The 21,489-nt window shown below is 41.1% G+C and overlaps 1 protein-coding gene across 1 annotated transcript in view; it reads left to right on the forward strand.

Annotated features, from left to right (window-relative positions):
- The window catches only part of nfatc3a (nuclear factor of activated T cells 3a), a 56,662-nt gene continuing 35,173 nt past the window's right edge, over positions 1-21,489 (forward strand). Inside the window, exons 1-2 of the mRNA XM_063880945.1 lie at positions 1-526; positions 15,290-16,472. Coding sequence (XP_063737015.1) covers positions 436-526; positions 15,290-16,472 — 1,274 coding nt within the window. The 5' untranslated portion in view covers positions 1-435. The remainder of the gene's footprint in view (positions 527-15,289; positions 16,473-21,489) is intronic.

Raw genomic sequence — 21,489 nt, forward strand, 5'->3', positions numbered from 1 at the left:
GTTAGTAAAAGTTGGGATAGGAGCTCCGGAGAGAGAAACAGACAGGAGGAGAGATAGAGAGAAAGAAGGAAATAAAGAGGGGACGGACAATTAACCAGACAATTAATCGGCTTTTATAGCAGAGAAAGCACTCCTTCTTTGTTGTAGATTAGCTCGGCAGACAGAGAGAAACAGTGCGGGAAGAAGAGACAGAGCGGACAGACGACTTTCTCTGAAGTTACGAGGAAGAGCAGCCACCGACCTGTTATTTGGATTTGTCAAACTAAGGGGGCAAACACTGCATCGTGCATGGCCATAAACGTGTATAACTTAAACAAAAGTTGAAGTTCGGAGTCGTGACAGTCGGTAAATGTGGTGACATTTTTTAGGAGAGCATACATTGCTCCAGCGGTCGACGGTCGAGTGGCGGGGTAAAAACCCGAGCTGTCAAACCCGATGACGACTGCTAACTGCCCCGGGAATGAGGAGCTGGACTTCAGGCTGATTTTCGGAGAGGACGGGCAGCAGCAGCCGCTAGGGCCTGCAGGTCAGTGTGGTTCCCCTTGGGGTTATAACGTTACTGCATGTATTAGTAGTACACTAAGGCACTTTACTGTTAGATTAACACAAGTTACTCACCTTAGCTGCTGCTGGTTTGATTTTATCCTCCAGCTTTTGACTGCAATATAAAAACTGCAAGCCACATGAAAGAGGAACCGAGACTTATAAGAGTTATAATACTCTCATATTAAAATATTCTTTCTATCATGGTCGCCTAGCTAATGTCCACAACGCCAGCTGTCATTAGCTTGACGTGCTAGCAAGTTCGCCCAAGTGCATTCATTATCATATGCTAATTTAACTGTGCATTCAGGTAAAAACAACACCTGTAAATGCCATATATCATTTTTGCACAATACAACTTTTCTTTTGTATACGTGGAGGCTGTGTGACTGTGGCGGGACTGCAACAGTTACAGTTAGGTGGATGTTGTGTAAGTGAAGCAGAAGGAGGGACCAGTTTGAATGTCACTGAGACACATTTCTGCAAATAGCACATGCTAATGTTGTCATAACTTTTAAGCACTTGTTTTTCACACAAAATAAGTCAAAAGTAGGACAGTGGCTTTTGTGCTCTTTAAATTACCAATACAAGCTTTGCAGTATATTTGTTAAAATGGGCAAGTGTACTTGCTATCAACATGTATTAATTCATTTAGCAACATTAAAGAGTTATTAGTTATAACTGATATTTGTAAATGTTAAGACAAATGTGATTCCACAATTGGCCAGATAAAATGTTTCAAAAATTGGCTCAAACTAGTTAAGGGAAACTTTTGTCTGTTAAAGTTTGTCAACTTTTTAAGTTAAGGTAGCAATGTTGTCAAGTCCTTTATCACACAACTACATTGGCATTTGGAAACCAGTTTCTCGTGGAAATCATGGGTTATCCCTGTTGGTTGCTAAATCAAAGATGTGTTTCACATGGTCAATGTCATACATGTGCTGGACATAAACAGAATATGCAAAATCATCAGGTAATTGTTATGGTAGCTTTATACCTTTTAGAACTGAGAAACATTTACCCTACCGAACTTCAAAAATGAGTGATTGGACCTGTTGTGACCTGTTACAAAAAAAAACAATATAAAGAAGTTCAAAATAGACTTTGTCCTGGTGGACCTGTGATTGTAGGTGCACACCATGCTAAATGAGATGCCGTGGGTTTGAATCTACATGATAATAGTTCCCGCGTGAAACTGCCCTCTATTTGCCCCAGGCTGATCTTTCCTACTAGCATGAGACATTTGACTATCAAAAAGGAACAAACCTAATGGCTGTCATTATAACTATTGTCAGAGTAGTAACAAAGAGATTGAAATGGATTGAGCAATGCATGGCTTTATTAGTTATGTTTGGTTAAGTATAATGACAAACAGTCATAATAGTAGTGCATAAAACAAAGTTAGATAACAAACTTTATAGTAAAAACTACAAATGTGAAGTCAATGAATGTCTTTAATTGCTAGGACTGATATTCTTTAATACAGTTTTGGAAGCACTTTTAAATTAAACCTTTAAATGTTGATAAAGGCTTCCAAGATACCAGATATTTCCGACTCAAATTCAATTTGAATAACGGTGTACAAGGCATTGCATTTTTTCCAATTTATTGATGCAGTAATAGAATGGTTGGGCTTGATTTAAAGTGTCTCTTCACTTACTTCTTAAGAAATGTAACAGGCAGTTGTGCAAATAAATATGTCATCCTGTCAAACAGCAAAAACTTTTCAGTACCTGGGAAATGCTTTCAGTTACAGGCTGCTTTTAGTTTATATGACTTTACATTACCAGTGTTCACAATCGTCATATCCATTTAGAATTAATGCTTGAATGTATGTAGTATATATTGGTCAATAATTAGCTTCCAAAAATTGCATTTAGTCCTGACAAAAGTACGCGTGTCAGGACTAAAATCAAAATGACTTTCAGTTTATTGATCGTATTTGATGCGTGAATACATTGACTCATTTTGCAGATACCTAAATGTTTGTTCTAGGCAGTTCTTCAAATTAAATATTTTGATTTTCCGCGTTTTTAGTTGTATAGTAATACAATTTTGAAAAGGATTGAGTCTTTGAGATAGTGTGTATCGTACAGAAGCTGAGTGATATAGAATTTCAACCCTCAAATGAATTGATTTATGCCATCTGTGTTGGTCTTCCATGCTAAATTCAGCTGCTTCATCTGTTTCTGTCTTTGGGCATTAGCCTAACCGTTGGAACATGTGAACGCTTCATCTGTGTCCCTTTCATGAAGCTCTGGGAAGGTAATGACTTCATGAAGTTTTGGCTTATGCAGATTTAAATACAGTTTTCCTTCAATTGAGAGAAGTTTGATTTGGAGATGGGACGAGGGGAAAAACTTGCAGTTGGAATAAGCGTTGGAATAAAAGCACCCACTGTGCAAGTGGTTTTAATCTGGTCCTGACTGTATGCGTTGGCGCAAAACGGGGGTGCATGTCCAAATGAATAACTGAAGTGTAATGCAGGATCACACAGGAGGAGCTGCACACTCCTCAGTTGTTCTTCCACTGTGAAGGCAGGGATCAAGTCAGGGCTTGTTTTTGTTACAGCCTGAAGATTATCTGACATGATATACTCCACTTAGCACCTTATTGTTCACGCGGCTTGAACTCTGCTGTGAAAAAAAGAGAGAACTCTCCCCAAATAAAAAAAGGGCCACATTGTACCTCGGTTAAGCAGAAGGTTAGAATATGTTACCATAAATTACTCAACTTTGTAAAGCGATTCCGCTATGAAAGCTGGTTGCTCATATTTATGACACATCTTCTCTACATCTTTGCTTTATATCTTATTCTTAAATGAAGCTGACTGCTGGCTTTCTTTTAGCACAGTTGTCAGATTCCTTGCTGTCTTCCAGCATTTTTACTTAAAGTGAATATGATTCAAAAATCTGTGTGATATTGTGGTTCCGAAAAACGCCCTTCCTATGTTTGTCTCTTTTGTTCTGCTTTTCTTTTTCTGTTTGTTATCTGTCTGCTCCTTTTCTTGCTCTCTGAGAGTTTTCTCATTTCTTAGGAAACCTCTTTGATTTGAAATATTCCTGTGAAATACAGAGGAATAAGCCAGCTTACGGAAAGGTTTAGCTTAAAAGTTGTGTTGGTATTGTTTGCATTTTTTGGGTGTAGTTGTGTTTCAGGAGATGGTTTCAGATCGGCAATGAAAAAGTTCAATATATAAAATTGCACCTTTAGAAATATGGCTTAGTGCATGTACTGTATGTAATACAATCATTCTGCACAGAAATGTCGGAGATAATGCAACATTTTAGAGTATTCTATAGTATAATGTTTATTATGGTAATGGTGGAAACCTCTGCACGGTGTGGTTGGCTGAGACTATAATACCCAAAGTTATTTTCCACTTTTTGACTGGTGTATGATCCTCTTAAAAATAGTTCATGTTTAACCTTCAATCAAAACAGGCATTAGTAGTACAATTGTCATTTTTAAACTTTGAGAAAACCTGGTTCTGCCTATTAGCTTTTATTTTACAGACTCTCGGTTATCTTGATCCCTCATTTTCTAATCCTAGTCAAGACATTGGGAAATGCATTATTTGATTCTTTGTGCTTTAATTTTGCCATTATCCCTTACACTGCTTTATGAGTGGGATTTTAACCAATTCTCTTTTTAAAACTAATGCAACAAAAGGTTGTCGATAAGTAGTTTAAATCTTAGCTTCATAGACTGAAAATTGACGTTATTCAAAGCCTGAAAAAAACCCTTTTAATCCTTTGAAGAAAGTCCTTTAGAAATAGTTTACAAAGTCATCCCTCTACTCTAGACCGTTTGAGATAAAAATGAAAAGAAGAAGCGTGCATTATAACGTTTTCATTAATAGCAACTCCCCATGGCTTGTTCTCTTGTTCGGGTTGTTTCTACTTCAGATTTATCTAGAGATGGTTGAGCAGCTTAGGGTTTTTCTTCCTTTTGTAATTTGTCAATTTAGGCTGTTGAAAACAAACACGCGTAGGCGGCCTCCTGTAGATTTACATAGGCAGGGGAAACCACGTGTCAAGGCGTATCTCAGTCATGTGTTGAGTAGTTTCATGCAAAACGGCCCTCAATCCTAGATGTTGCACCTTTTGGCTTTCATTGTGAAGCAAACTGAAAAGAGTCGGTAATAGACAGACAGGTCCTCACACCTGCATTCCCTATAGTATAAGCTTGGTTGAACATAGTAATTATAGAACGTATTTCCCCCTTTTACTGATTTTGAATCTAGTTTCGTAATAAAAATGATCATACTCGTGAGCATAAAGTACCGCTTACTCCATTGGTGATAGAGCGCTGATAAAAGTGGTCGAGTGAGTGGTAGAAGTGTGTTTTTAGTGAGTTAGGTTTATGCAGGTCCAAGCAGTGGCCTCATTGGGCTTTTGAGGCGGTATGAGTCAGGGGGGGTGCATAAGTGCCCTTTATGGGTGGCATGGTAGTCGATCCATAGAGGAGGTGTCTGGATTTCTGCCCAGACATGCCATGTGGGGTTCAGATGGCAGGTGGTAATGAAAGGAGAGGGGGGCATATTGCTCTCTGGCTTGGGCAAAGATGAACAGCATTCTTTTTTACTCATCTATCTTCTAGAATATCTTACTTTTGTATTCACTACATATACATTGGCTTCTTATCTAAAAACCGAAAGAAGTTGTGGTGGTTTTAAATTGCTACCATACAAGCATGAACATGGCAGAGCAGCCGCCACCAGGAAGACTGAGGCTTCTTTCCTTTCTCACGTCTTTTTCTCAGGATGTGAGAGACCACCAGTGACATCAGAGAGGTTGATCTAGGCTAATGAAATCCCCAGATGCCTGCAGTCACCACAACCACTAAGTGATGACTTGGGTTTGATTATGCCCCGTTAACATGCTGTGGCATTTCTTGTACCTGAAGCATTGTCTGTGCATAATTTGAAACCTCTTTTAGCTTCAGGGATCAAACCGAGAGCAGCCATTGGAGAAAGCTTGTTGCCCTTGTGTATGTTGTTGTCATTGCTCCGCTTCTCTGAACCAAGAGCAACGATCCTCTCAGTGCTTGTCGTGGGAAAGACTGAAATTACATCGCTCTCATGGTGGACTATTTTGAGCTCCCAAAGAGAGTGGCAGAGGGCAGGCGGCAGGTTCTGGTGACTCGTTTGTACTTAGTGCCGTAGTACCCCTCTAGTCCCAGCACGTCTGCAACCTTCAACTTTTTACTGCTCAAGCACTTTGCCATCTTAACGAGGAGAGGAGTGGAAGAATGCTGTGCGCTACTTCGCCAGGTGAGTGTGTCGGCACTCCTACTCTCTAGCCAGGTGTGTGAGTGTGTGTGGGTGTTTGTCTGGACTTTATATTGAGGGGTGGGAGCCACCACTCAGACAAGCAGCTGTCATCAGAGTACAGGCTGTCCTGAAGTGCTGAAAGATGAGAAATAAATACTTTTCATTGTATTTACACACTTTTAGTGAACAGTTTCACTTTTTATGTAAACTATGCCCAAATTTAGATTTTGTTGGTACAGTTTTATGTTGTATGTACTGCACTTGACTCCCACTCTGCTAATATGCAATTACAACATGTCTTGTTTGTAAATGTGATCTAGAGGCATGTTAAATTAGACATATGGGACATGGATTCTTGTCAGTATTTATTAGTATAGTTATTTTAGAAAACCTCTGTGGATGATGCACCTATATAAAGTAAAAAAGTAAATAAGAGAAGAGGGGAAAACATTCAAACAGAGCTAAGATAGTGGAGAAATTGAGAGTTAGAATGTCAATAGACTTGGTAAATATTATAGTTGCGTATTGGTAATGTTTCAGAAAAAGAGGGTTCGTGGACCTACAGGTTCTAATACATCTGTGAAAATGTAAAAGGCAGAGAGGTGAAGGGTCAGACCGTCATGCATGAGGTCCACATGTGGGGCTGGATCTCCATGTGGGTGCCCCATGACCCTACTGAACTGGAGGGGTCCCAGCACCCAGTGTGATGAATGAGACGTTTGTTTCCCGGGGCGAGGCATGAGTAAGTATGTGTGGCATCTGTCTAGTTTAAATTTAGTGTAACTGAAGCTACCGCTGGCTGCGCTGTATCAACATGTCAGAGGCTGCATTACACCAGGGAGAAAGCTGTTGAACTTCTGCATCTGGCTTTTTTTACTTATTTTCTTTGGTCTCTCTCACTATGAGGCGCAGGGATTAAGCGGTTTTGAATCCCATTTTATTTTAGGCTGACCCTCAATGCCTTATTTCAGTCAGGCTTATGCTTGGTCACCTCTCCGTCATGTAGTTTTCCATGTGTCAAATGATGTGTCAATGATTCTAAAATGCAGAAACAATGTGCGTATCCGCTCCAATGGGCTCTTCCATAAGATAATATATATTTTTCATTATCTTGCTGAAACCAATAACCAAACCAAAAATACACCCCTCCTGGCGGGGTGTACGTATTTGAATATAGTGACTTCAGTCGTTAGATTTTTAAAAACTTGTCATGCACCAGTTTGATTTTCACTGCGTACTGATATCAGTTTTGGCCCCTGTGCTTGAGAGGACCCTGCTATGGGTCCCGGTTGGAATGTGAACCGTGTGCACTTTGACAGCTGGGCATAAAGGCCACACTAATTGTGGATAGAGGTTTAAACAATATGAGCTACTGATCACTTAATGCACGTGCTTTAAAGAGTAAAACATGAATCGGGGGCCCCAAGATATTCTAGTCATCTTGGTAAACCTGTATGGACTTCTGAGTAAAAGGAAGTGTTTCCCTACGTTTTTTTCTGAGCAAATTCCAATTCCATTTAGGTTTTTGGAGTGGGAATTGCTGCTTTCCTGTTTTTTTCCTTGATTATTTCCTGTTGATCACAAGCATGATAAAGAGCAACAGTTGTGAGGCTCTCAGAAACAGAGCAGATGGACCCTTTGCTTAAGGACACCGCCTTTCTTTTGTCCACCTCCCCACCTCCTCATCGTCCATTCCACTGCTGCACGAGCAACACAGACGGCGGGGAGTGGTTCTGCCGGTACGCTTTAATTAATCTGCGTGAAGGTGGGTCAAGGCCAGGAGGTTGGGGTGGCGGCTGTTGACATGCGGAGATAAGGAAAGTGTACACAGCTACATATAAAACAATCCGTCCTATGTATATATACTTAGTTCTAAAACAAGCATTACTGTGTTGATGCTTGGATATTCCAGGAACATAGTATATACAGTATAAAGTATAATAATCTCTATGATTTGTTATGGACTCTGTGGAGGATATTGGTTGACACACTTGTGCATTTATCAGTGGTGTGTATATATACTGTAGTCTCACTGCTAAGACCTGCAGTTAGTAAATGTCACCTCTCACTTTGTATTTCTCTCAAACACACACTCTGTCTCTCGCTTTTTCTCACACACATAAAGGCGCACAAAAGCTTGGTTTCCCAGTCTCTCCCCCTTCTGCTTTGTCTCCCACCCCCCCTCAGGCACATGCACAGTCAGCCCTGACAGATTGTTTAAATGTCACCCTGCTAGCAGTAGCCTCTGATGTTGTCTGCTCTGGGTTATTGCAGGCCATCAAGCGGCTTGTGTTCGCCTTGGAGGCCGATATCCTAATGTGCTGTAGCTCTCCTGTCCACTGAAGACCAATACATACATAAACCGAGCTCATCCAAAAAATAATGAAGCCAAAAGCGAATACTTTTTAATTACATGTACTTTTTTCCATTCAGTTTTATTACGTATGTTTAATGTAAATACTCACATTCAATTCTTTGTTTTCGCATTACGTTGACTCAGTATGAAATAATGAATAGAGCAGCAACCAACTAGCTAGCCAGCATTGTGAAGCGCAAACCTAACTTCACGAACTGTAAGAATATACTCGTATATTTTGTCTATGTACAGCATAAACACGTTGAATAACTTTTCATCTTCAATAACGTATAGTTAAGCAGAGGAATATTAAACAATTACACTTACATAAAGTCTGCCGGTCGACAGTGTAGGTTGAAAAGTATTTTCCTTCTTTTTTTTTGTTTTATGGCGGGTGGCACCTAGAAAACTCCAAGTCTACGTCCAGGGTGAAAAGTCAGCGTCAGCGACATCATGATGTTACCTCCCTTTAGGGTATGGCTTCCCTTTATGGGATGTAATAGAATAAACTGTACTAATTGTCTTACTTTCAGTTTATATTCAACATGTTCACGTTGTGTTCAATTGCCTGAACAAATACATTTTAGATTTGGCAGATTTCAGTTATATTTTATCTGAAAGTATTGCTTCATATTTATGTGGGCACAGAATCAGTTGTGACACACTGTTTGTTTACATGCACACAAGAAAACAGGTTAGTTGAAGAGGGAAAGTTAAGCGTGGGAGTAACAACATTTTATTTGATGCACTGTGAACACCTTGTGATTAACATGCACGTGACATCAAGAAATAAAAGAGAAGTAACGTTTCTTAAAAGCAGTAAAACACACACACATAATGTCAAAGATGAGGCTTTTACCAGACCAGATACATCACTGAATGCATCTTCAACAGCAAATACTGAATGAATTCTGAGATATAATTTATATGACGATCTGGTTTCCATTTTATACTTATACTGTAGATTACGGACCAACACATTTATCAACGTTATGAGTATTTTAATTTAATTTCAGTGATTATTCAGCTTTACACCTTGAAAAAACATTATTTTTGATCTGGTGTTTGTCTGGATATCTTTTTTTCCGCAGTTACATTATTTCAAATGAATCTAATTTTAAGACATTTGTTCGATCAAATTGTAATTATTTTATGTTGTTTGATTTCTTTTAAAATCCAGGTGTTTTTTTTTTTCCCTACGAGAAAGGGTGAAACGTTTGTGGAAAAGGGAAACATTTGAGGATTTAACTGGGCTATTAATGTTCTATTTTACATTTATAGATTGTATTTATAGCCCTGCAACTCCAGTTAAGCCTATTATTTGATTACAATGTAAGAATAACCATTTCGTAGAGCCTAGATCTCTTTAGAGTACCAAATTAATGTAGTCTTAAGGCAATTAGTGATGTGTTTGAAAGGGATCTTCGTGCCTTGGTGGGTATTTAGTTCAGGTGGTTATTTGGCACTCTGTGTTTATCCCATAATGTTACCTCGGCATGAGATTGTTAATTAGGAGCTTAATTTAGCTGCCGGCATATGTTAACATTGGCTAAGGCTGCCATTGTTAAGCCTCTCCTGGCTAGCGAGTCGTGTAACCCTAACGTAATATTACAGAACAATATGTCAGAATAAGCCCGATACCTGAGGATTGACCGTATGTGATTTGTGCGTCATAACTGATGAATGGAGTCTGAACTTTCTGCCCTACGCTAGGATTTCACTCTTGCTCACTCTCACTGAATACTATCTGTGCACAGACCAAACCACGCACACATTCAGGGATCACCAGGAGGTTTGGCACAGAACCATTGGGCAAGCTTAACATCCCCAGGTGTAGGCCAACCCTTACTATATACGTGAGCATGTGCGTCACAGGCTCCGTGTTCAGAAACGTAGCAAACGAGCCAGAATTTAAGGAAAACCCAGGGGGGAGCAAATAGATCGGCTTGGACTCAAAAGCATTTGGTCAAGTATTATAATAAAATGTCATTTTTAAAAAGTAGTTTTTAAGGTTATAATGTAATTATTACTTTTTGTATTAGTCATGGTATACACTTTCTATCAATGCCACGATAAAACTTTTGTTCGTTATGTTCATCAAGTGACAGCTGGGCACTGATTACATTCCGTGCCCTGCTGTTGCTTTGCATAAAAATAAGAGCAAATGTGTCCCACACAGTGACGCAAACAGACTTTAAAATAAAATGATAATAAATGGACCGGTACATCCGCTACCCAGAGCTTTTAGATTATTTATCTTCATAATCAACTGTATATATATATGTATATATATACCTTTTCTCTAATGCCAGTTTATTTGTATTTTTATTTTCTATTTCTTCTTTGAAATGTTTACACTTTAGAATTGTTTATTTCTTCTTTTTATTTGAAATGTATTTGCCACGCCTTGTATTGTATTATGCTGCTACAACACACACATTCCCCAGTTTGGGATTAATAAAATCATTCTTATCTTATCTTTAAAAAGCTTTATTTTACAGCATTTGTGTCGAACCGATGTGGGCTGATACATTTAGACCTCTTGTTTCATGAGCATCCAGCACTTTGATTTTGTTTTACAGACCATAACCTCCAATTTACTTTGTTCTTTTTTACTTTTATCTGGGGATTTACCATATATCCCATGAGGCTTATAGTACATGGCTGGTTGGCACACTTTTGCACTGGTCTGATGGTCAGCAGCTCTGGAGGAGGGCTGAAAGAGGACACTGGGCCGGACACGAAGACTTTGTATGGGGGGGTGAAAGCAGAGCCTGCTCTAATCAACCTGCTTGCCCACCACAAAGGGAACCCTGGCTAAGGTTACCCTTCAGCTCCAGCACCACATGGCATTGGGGCTGGAGGGTAACCTAAGACAGCATACACACTCTCATATATCTATACAGTAAGTGCAAAAAGACACAGGAAGGCATGAAGGCACAACCACAGGCACACAGGAAAATACACACCGTCACACACCACCCACACCTTTTTACCCATATGCACACATAAAGAGATTCTGGCTGAACTAGCAGGAACCTGCCTCAGCAATGAACTTGTCGTCTTCTCTGAAAGAGACTAATCCTTCCTCCCCTCCGTACTACACTGGGCTTTCTCAGAATGTTGGCCTGTGTGTCACTGCCCGTCACAGGGACCCTGACACACTTTGAGGACAGTGAGAGTAGAGGAGGGAGCACCGAAGTCTCTGCGGATTAAACGAGAATCCCCAGGAAGTGTGACGGTCAGCCAGAGGCCTGTTGAGCTCTGTGTCAAGGAGCCAAAGTGGATGGCACCCTCACCAGTGGGTCAGGCCGCTCCCTGTGGTTACCCTGAGAACACAACAGTCTTTGTGGTGTGTCGCAAATATCCACAAAGAAGCTTCACTCAAACATCTCCCAGTGAGGAGAGCTATTATTATCTTCGGTTCAGCAAAGCCTCTTACAGATCTTTCTATAACCGGATTGGCTGTCTGATGTATGGATACACTTTCTGGGGCTTTGCAACCAAGGCCATTGATAAAACAACAGCTCCTCTCCTCTCCATTCCTCTCCTCTCCTCTACTCTCCTCTCCTCTCATCTCCTCTCCTCTCCTCTCCTCTCCTCTCCTCTCCTCTCCTCTCCTCTCCTCTCCTCTCCTCTCCTCTCCTCTCCTCTCCTCTCCTCTCATCTCCTCTCCTCTCCTCTCCTCTCCTCTCTGACCTGATTTCCTAAGGTCACTGTTGTTTGGCTATGACTCGGGGGTTTCCCGCCACCCAACACTTTCCCTAGACTTGAGGGTTTTAGGTAGCATGCTAATCTTATCTCGGGGGAATGAGAGGGCTGTGGGCCAGTTAACATGTTTGCCCCCGGTCTGACCCGCACTGTGCAACTCTGCTACCAACCTCTTCATCATGTCTGAAGCGTAAAGAAATCCAAGGGTAGAAACGTTGATGGCTTTTTGTCGTTATCCCACCTTTTACCAATCCTTTCTGTCATATTTTAATTTCACTGACATGTAGGAAGCAACTTTAGGACATGGTAACAACGTGAGACAGAGAATACTCGATAAAAAGATGGCCTGATAACATTTCATTGTATATATTTCATTGAACATGATGCTACATAATAGATGACTTACCTTGTCAACCATTGCTACTGATAATACTCAACCGACATTGCAGCCGTGTGCCTTCTTCACACAGTTGTATACAAACCAGGTTGTTTATTGCACTTAATTCATACAACACTGTCAGAAATTAATTAGCAATGCCTTCATTAGCATCTGCTGCTCTTTATAGCCCATTGAACAGCTCACCTGATCAAGCATGTATTCTCAACGTACAGTCGGACATTCGAAATATACCATTGATTGCTTGGAAAGCAGTGATGAACTAATCCCTAAAGAAGTTTGCTTCAGTTCATGAACTTGCTATGGCACACATCAGGTGCTTGTACTTGAGGCTCTGGGTTTTAATTCATACCAAAGCATGTTAAATGAATGTGCCATTAGCTTTGAGGAAATCCTACAAGGCAACAACTTTTAAATGCATTGCAAAAGATAAGTTCATTAAAACAGCACCAGATTAACAACATACAAACACAGGGCAAATTTCTCTGTGACTTTCTTTCAATTTGGGCTTGCGAATTGTGTGTAATTAGCCCCTGATTAACTAAGGCAGCAGCTCATTACTGAGTCAGCACCCAACACTACTCTGCAATGAATCATAATTATATCAATAAAATGTTGGTTGGTTAGATTCCACAGAGCTTCAACAAGCTTGTCAAGTTTGTTTTTTAGCTAAGAAGCAACACAGAAAAACAATTCAGAAAGCTTTTCTAAAGCAGCTGACAATTAATGTCCTGCATTCAACATTTTGAGTGAATGTTAAATCCTTCTAAGTGAATAGGTCTCTCTTAAAAGGAACATTTAATGCAATGTGAAAGGGTTGATCACAGTCCTTTGGCCAACTAATAACCATGTTTTCTATATTGGATTTATTTTAATTGCAAATGTAGCTTTTATTAATAAGTAGAAGAAGATGAAGCAACACTCATCAGATGGATTTTCTGTATCATCATCATTACAGATGGGAAATATTTTGCAACCTAGATAAAACAACAAAAAGTTGCAACAGAAGAAAGTCAAGTCACTATGAAGTAATAGTTGACGAGTGCTGTATCCTGCCTCTCTTACGGTGTGTGTGTGTCTTTAGTGGTGCCCTCTTTCTTTCCTGTTCTCTTCATGTTATTTCCTAACTCAGGCAGCCATAGTTTTTTTTCTCCTCATTCTCTGTTGTCCTTCTCTTCCCCCCATCAGTCAGTCCGATGCTGTCGTCAGAGGATCCACTGCTGGGTCTTGTGACTGGCAGGCAGGGCCCGTGCGAAGCCGAGCGGCTATAAATAAAGAGCCGGCTGCTACTGCCTTTGCTGCTGTTGGATAGAGAGGGCAGGGAGAAAAAACATCTACTTTTTACAAACTTTTTTGAGACCATGTTTATTATCTGAATTAAAAAGCTGTCACATTAAACAGAGGACACAAATATGGAAACTTCTATTAACAAAATAAGAGTTTATGACCTTTTTCACTGACAGTTAAAGAGAGATTTTATTCCTTGAATGTCAAAAGAGGTATTTTCTTAACATGCAATTGAGAATTATTGGAAAGTGATTTCAACCTGTGCTTTGGCTTTAGCTAATCTAGGTGTTTAATGAATGCTCATTGGCCTTTACATTTATAAAGATTGTTTTCATATGTTTGTGAAGCAGAGGTCTTATCCATTGCTTTGAAATTGTTGTGTATCATTAAGTTAGGTTTTGGTAAAGTAAACAGTAATGCTCTCTGCTATATTTAATGAATGATACAAACAGCTGAATGATCACAGCTTCGTTATAAAAACATAAACCTTTTGAATTCCTGTTGAGTTTCTAATGTGAATATGTCTCTGCATGTGAAATACTGGAAGGGGGGGGGGGGGTAACAGCCCCATTGGGAGCAGCAGAGCATATCCAGTGGAAGTTTATCAATAACCTCTAACAGAGTAGTGCCAATGCGGACAGTGGGTTCTTGTCTATTTGTTTGTGTGTGTGTGTGTGTGTGTGTGTGTGTGTGTGTGTGTGTGTGTGTGTGTGTGTGTGTGTGTGTGTGTGTGTGTGTGTGTGTGTGTGTGTGTGTGTGTGTGTGTGTGTGTGTGTGTGTGTGTGTGTGTGTGTGTGTTTGGTGTGTGTGTGGTGTGTGTGTACTCACAGCCTGTGTTGGATGACCTTTGATATAAATAGCCTGCCGGCGCTAGCTGTGATGACAGCCGACAGAACGCACCGTTGTGTGAATTTGTTTCCTGAGTAGTGCTGTTCATCGGTTATCCCTCTTGGAACAATGCCTGTATGACTGCCTGCTACCCAGCAACACTCTGGCCTCCAATTTCCTGAATCTGGACTCAATCGCAAGCACAAACTCAGGGCGCAAACGCAATATTACTGGTCTGTCATCAAATCATTTAACAGAGAATCAAGCAAAGTCAAGGTCAATTCATTTCTAGTAGGTGAAGCAAAGTGTCAGCATAAAAAAAGAGTGATCATCTTATCCTTTGTAAATGGAAGTTTAATAGGCTCATAGGAGAGTGTAGACAATGTCTCTGGTCGGTACAGTAATATGCAATATTCTCAAGTATGCTTTGTTTCCTTCAGTTGGTAGGTTGGCCTCATTATCAATGTTTTATTTTGGATCTGGCGAGCCAGAAGTTCAACTCTTGAGCGAAATGACATTTTTTGTTTTACACGGTCCATTCCTCTCTGCTGTGACTGACTCTCATTAGGATGGATTAAAGGTTGGGCTGGATGTGAATGATGTTTCATGTCCATGCCTCCTAGTGCTTTTGTCTGACGTGCTTAAACACTACCTTGACTGCGCCACTTAATAGTTAGGTATCAAAACTGAGCTGTGACACAACTAAGATGCGGCCTTTAAACTCTCACTGTTATAATCATGTGTTATCAACATAAGCTTTTAAGCGTCTTAATGAGAGTGGCTCTGGATAAACAGTATAAGCGTAATTAGTTTTTTACTTTGATCAATAGCAAAAGTAAAACTGTTGTCCAGATCACTGAATCTAAATCTTGTTTCTCTGTCGTTCTCCTAGATCTGGAGCCCGATGACAACACGTCATTCTACATCCTGAACGTGGGCCAGCCCCAGGCTATGATCACCAACCACCAGTCTCTTGGCCTGCCTCGTCATGGCATGCAGTCCCACTCCCAGATCATCAGCTCGTCCCCCCGCCTTCACTCACACAAACCAGGGTCTGAGCCTCCAAGTTATGAAGCCCAAGACTCCAAGTACGGCTGCTCCCCCCTGCTGCCCTCGGCTCCTGTGGAGGCTCCGAAGGCCTTTGAGTGCCCCAGTATCCAGATCACCTCCATCTCCCCTAGCTGCCAGCAGGAGATGGACGCCAATGAGCAGGATCTGAGGGCCAATGGCCCCGATGGGGACTATCACGTGGATAGACCCCTGTCCAGAGACCACCTGTACCTGCCTCTTGACCACTCGTACCGGGACTCCTCGCTCAGCCCAAGCCCGTGCAGCAGCCTCTCCTCTCGGAGCTGGTTCTCTGACGCCTCCTCCTGTGAATCTTTCTCACACGTCTATGACGATGTCGACTCGGAGCTAAACGAGGCGGCAGCCCGCTTCACCCTCGGCTCCCCTCTGACTTCCCCGGGCTGTGTCTCCCCTCAAACCTGTGGGGGGGTTTTGGAAGAGCAGCCCAACTGGCAGCACCATCACCCCACCTTTGTGCACCACTCCCACTCCATCAGCCTGTCACCCCGGACGTCCCCGTGCCACTCGCCGCGCACCAGTGTCACGGATGAGAATTGGCTGAGCCCGCGTCCCACCTCTAGGCCTTCCTCACGCCCCACCTCCCCCTGTGGGAAGAGGCGCCACTCCAGCGCTGACATCTGTTACCCAGGCTCCTTGTCTCCTCATCACTCACCCTCACCCACACCAGGGCCGTCACCGAGGGGTAGCGTGACGGAGGACAACTGGATCGGCAGTCCTTCTTTAGGCATGTCTCCCTTCCAGTGCTGCCCATCTGAGGCAGACATCCCGTCCAAGACGAGGAAGACGTCGCAGGACAGAACATCAATGCAGTCTGGGAAAGGAGACCTGGGGCTGGATGACCAAGGAAATATGTCTCCTAATCTAGACTCTCCTTCTGACGACGGTCTCCACAGTCTGAAGAAGGACGGGCCCGGTGAACAGTTCCTTTCAGTGCCCTCCCACTTCTCATGGAATAAACCCAAACCCGGTCACACGCCTATATTCAGGTAAACTTTCAGATTTTAAGGAAAATTAGGAAAAAACTGGGATTTCACTAAAAATCATCTTGTCTTAACGTAGCTTCATCTCAAAGAAGCAGTCCAGTTTAAGCGAATGATTAATGCAGATGTAAAGAGGAAGAGGAAGTGACAGAACATTTAAAAATGCCAGTGAGGACTTTCTCAACTGGTTGAAAGAACTTTCTGTTGCAATCATTTCTACTTCCTGTTTGTATTTGTTAACAGTTGTGACGACTTGTAGAGGGCATAATGGATTCTTGATGGATTAACATCCTCAAACTCAATATTTTTTTAAACTTATAGTGAAAATCAAAGGCATTGGGAGTGTGGCATTAACTGCATCTTGGTCAGTATTTTTGTTAATAATTGATGCTTGGCAAGACACTGTTATAAGTCGTCAACCTTAAAAGCAGTTGGTGAGTTGGTCGAGGCTAAACAATAGACCACAATAAAGATATTATTTTATAGTGTTGCAAGGAGTCATAAATATTAGAAAGTATTTTTGATCTAAAGTGTGAAGATTGCGATGCTGTAAATTAATATCCAATAATAATAATAATAATAATAAGCCTCTTGATAGAGCAGATAAATGTTCAATAGCAGGGAACTTTGAGCTTTGTGCAGTATCAGCCGTATTAATCTGATTTAGTTACTTCACAGAGTCATACAAGTTGATGAGTTTGTGGCAGGTAACACAGGGACACCAACCACTGTAAACACACACACACACACACACACACACACACACACACACACACACACACACACACACACACACACACACACACACACACAGGAAACATATCCACATTAAAGAGTGATGGGTGATTTGAGAAACTCATAATGGGGTATTTTAGGAGAGGAGTCGGCTGCCTGGTATCCAATGTGTGCAGCAGATGAAGACATGGCCTTGTTTGTGTGCACTGGCCCCTAGCACTGTAAATCAGAACAGGGCACATATGGCAAGGGGGCCACACACACACACACACACACACACACACACACACACACACACACACACACACACACACACACACACACACACACACACACACACACACGGACATAACACAAACGCTTGCTCACACAGACCTAACACTCTCCAGACAATAACAGGGCAACAGAGAGACGGCTCTATCATGAGTCACCATTTGATATTTGCATCTTTGCCCTTGTTAGTGAAATTTCCTGAGGCCACGGATCAGGGATGGAGCAGAGACAGAATGTCTACTACGCTGTTGAGTGAGCTGCTGTGTCATGAGGAAATAAAGAAGCTACTGTTCTTCTTAACTATGCTGTTTATTCAAATAATGACCTAAAAGTATTCCTAAATAAAGAACCAAACAACTAAGACTTTCTCAAACTTGCAATATAAGCTTAATATTTGATGAATGCTAATTGGTTTTATAACATCACGCTGAATATGAAGAAGTCCTGGCTTATAAATGCAATTCTACAAACTTTTGAAAAATCTCGTTTGCCACAGATCCTCTTTAAAAAATCACAATTTCAATTAATTTGACTTTAGTTTAGTTGTTTATAGTGTCGTGGACAGTCCCATTAATCAACTGTCACAAAAACAGTAAATGGGGGCAGCTTTAGCCAACATTGCTAATTTCCAGCTGCCGGCCAGATGATAATAATAAACCCTTCAAATCACAACACATCAAAAGCATAAGTTAAAAAGAAAGGATGAAAGAGAACAATAAAATGCAAACCACACATGTTACTACATACATGTCACGTACAGCACATCACAATCACACAACAGAAACGAGGGGCAACATCCATGATCACAACATATAACAGTGTTATGATCATGTGAGTCATCTTTCAAAAAGGATAATTCCCTCTTATTTTGCAAATCATATCGCAATAATAATATCAGTCAAAATATTTGCAATATTTATTTTTCAAAATGTCCCAACCTGTCTCAAGTAGTTGCTCACATTGACTTAAAAAATAATTTAGTTTTATTAAAATGTCATCATGCATATTGAGGTGGAGTTGGATCAATGAGTTGAGTAGGTCTGTTGGAGCTACACGAGTACCATCATAAACCATATGCCTTGGTCAGGTCAGAGGAGGTATGAAAGTATGGCAGAATACTGCCAGGCCTATTTTGGAGTTATTACTAAGTGGAAAATGCAGTATGTGCATCTTTAGACTGTAAGATAGAATTTAGCAGCAGGGAAATATAACTAGCAGGTTCCACTACATCACTGAAATAAGTAAATGAAGTACAAGTAGAAGAGGAGCTGATATATGATATGATATGATCTGAATATGACTTGTTGATGCAACATGTAGACTACAGGATTCATTGGATGCAACGGCTGATGGTGGGACGATGGAGAAGAAATGTAGAGAAGAGTATTTGGGTAGTGGGACAGTGATCAGAGCCCCTGCAGCGTGGCTCAGACATTTGAGAAAGGTTATGCTGTGTCAGGACACAGGCCGCCGCTTCTGCTCTGCTCCACCTCAAAGCTCATATTTCCTCTGTCCTCCTCTCCTCCTGTTACCTTAGCAGCCATGCTAACCCACACTCCATTGGTGGTTATGTCACGGTAACCGGGAGAAAAACTGAATTAGGATGCCTTTTATACACTGTTGTAGATCTTAGATAGAGCAGTTGTGATAACCTTGTTGGAAAATCAAAGCAGGACAGCTATTTGTTGACTGTTGACCCAATAGGCTTTACATTTAGCATCACGGTTACTCAGAGCAGATGATCATACTGTGAAACCTTTGTTTTGAAGCAGAATATGACTTATATAACTATTTGTGCTATGCATTATGTGCCGACAGTCTACAGTCACTGATTTGCTGAAGCACAAGTAGAACTTAAAGTGGCTTTAGGTGACATTTCCATATCATGCCATAGGAAAATGTGTGTGCATAGATTTGAAACCAAAAGGCTGCATCTAGCTGTTTCAAACATCTTCAAAAAAATATCAGACGCATGCCGTTTCATTCCTTAAATGCAGTGTTCCCTTTGAAAGTGGTGCCAGTCTGTAAGGCGGTGAAGTGAAATGGCTGCACTGAAAGCCCTGCTCAGATGTCTTTAATTCAGTCTGATCAGATCGGTCTGCACGTAGCCAGCACTCGACAGGCGTTTGGAAAGGGAAGAATTAAGGGAGTCAGCCCTGCTGGCTGAAAAACTTTTAAAAACTTTCCCTTGAGAATTATTTGTACCGTCAAAGATCTATCACGCCTTTTAGACTTAGATGTTGGCATGCTAGGAGCCTCTACCGTTTACGAAGGTGGAGCCAAGTAGCAGCTCATGCCACTGTGCCACAGAGAGCCTACAGGGGCCAACACTGTGGGGGAAATCAGTGTGTATGCTTCTTGGCCCAGGACACAGCCTATATACTACAGCTGGACCTGATTCACTGACCTAACATACACAGCCATAGACATAAAGACACACATGCATACACACACACACTCACGCACAGGTGAGTAATTTACGTCTATACCGCCACGCTAATAAACAATGGCACACTGTAACTGCTACCAGACAACACACCTGGATGACACACATATAGCGTGTTCTGCCCTACAGTTGACATCTATAGGACCATGAATCAGTAATGTGTACACACGCTCAAGATGTGTCCAAGGTTTGCATTGTGACTGTTACTACAATTCAATCCCGTTGACAGGTTAAACAAATGTAGAAGTTTACAGAGTAGCAGTAAAAGTACCTAAAGCATAACATAAGGAGAGGAAACCATTTAAGTTAACACATAAAAATTAACTTGTGGATGAACCGTGTTTTGGTAGCATTTAATTATTGTTCTGGAATATAATTAATCAATTATAATCAGCATCATGGATAAAGGAACATTTGGAAAAGGTTAAAACTTGGGTTGATGGTAATGGTTCTTGGCCAGTGTTTACAAAATGTTTTCAGGGATAATCTGATCTAATTCACTCAGATGGACGGACCCAGTTTCTCATCGAGGAGGACATTGAGTTTTTTTTATTTCTGAGTGCAGCTGTTCAAATATGATTGTGGCCTACCCAGTAAAAAAAAAAAAAAGAAAAGAGGCATGGAGGAAAAACACACAATGCACTACTCATGCAATATACACTGGGACAGTACACACACACACACACACACACACACACACACACACACACACACACACACACACACACACACACACACACACACACACACACACACACACACACACACACACACAGTTATTTAGTCACTGTCTGGCACACACTTCACTGACCCACACAGAAGACCCACAAAGAAAACCCCCCCTTGATGATTCAAACCTTAAAGTCTTACCCTGACCTATTACCAGTGTTGTGTTTAAGAACAGGATTAATGTATGTGGGCTCTCCAGTGATTCACCGTCTGCAGGGGCTGAGCACACTGCATGCTACTCACCCTCTTCACACCTATTATGCCGTCTCAGGTCATGAAGGGGGAAAACCACCTTTTAACCTTTTCGGAGGTTTTCAGATCGCTTTAACAGCCGTAGAGTTAAAAGAGAGGTTGTCTTGCTTGACCCTACAAGTTAATGTCACATAAATTACCAAAACAGATTTTAAAATGAGGGAAACCTTTGCTGTTAAGGCTGTTAACATTTGTGTTCGTCATTAATAACATACTGTGCAAATACTACAACCAGATTTGTTTTTCAAAGAAACACCGAACTTCCTGTATCTTTTCCATGACCACGCCCCTTTAGGAGACTAACGCCACGTCTGAATATATAACCTCCTCCAAGTGAATGTTAACCCGGATAATCCGATCCTCTCTCCCCACAGTCACCAAGTATTTGTTGGACTCATTTTCAAGTCATATACATTTCAAACAATCTCACACTAAAATTAGATTTTTCTGACAGACATATCTGGAGAAACTTAACTTTGTTTGAGACAAATTTCTCAGATTCTTCTATAAAACATTGTGTAAAGCTTACATTTAATCACTTTTACACTAATATTACACTTATTCACAAACACCAAATGTATAAATCAT

The sequence above is a fragment of the Eleginops maclovinus genome, chromosome 4, assembly GCF_036324505.1.
Source record: "Eleginops maclovinus isolate JMC-PN-2008 ecotype Puerto Natales chromosome 4, JC_Emac_rtc_rv5, whole genome shotgun sequence".
NCBI classification, from domain to species: domain Eukaryota; kingdom Metazoa; phylum Chordata; class Actinopteri; order Perciformes; family Eleginopidae; genus Eleginops; species Eleginops maclovinus.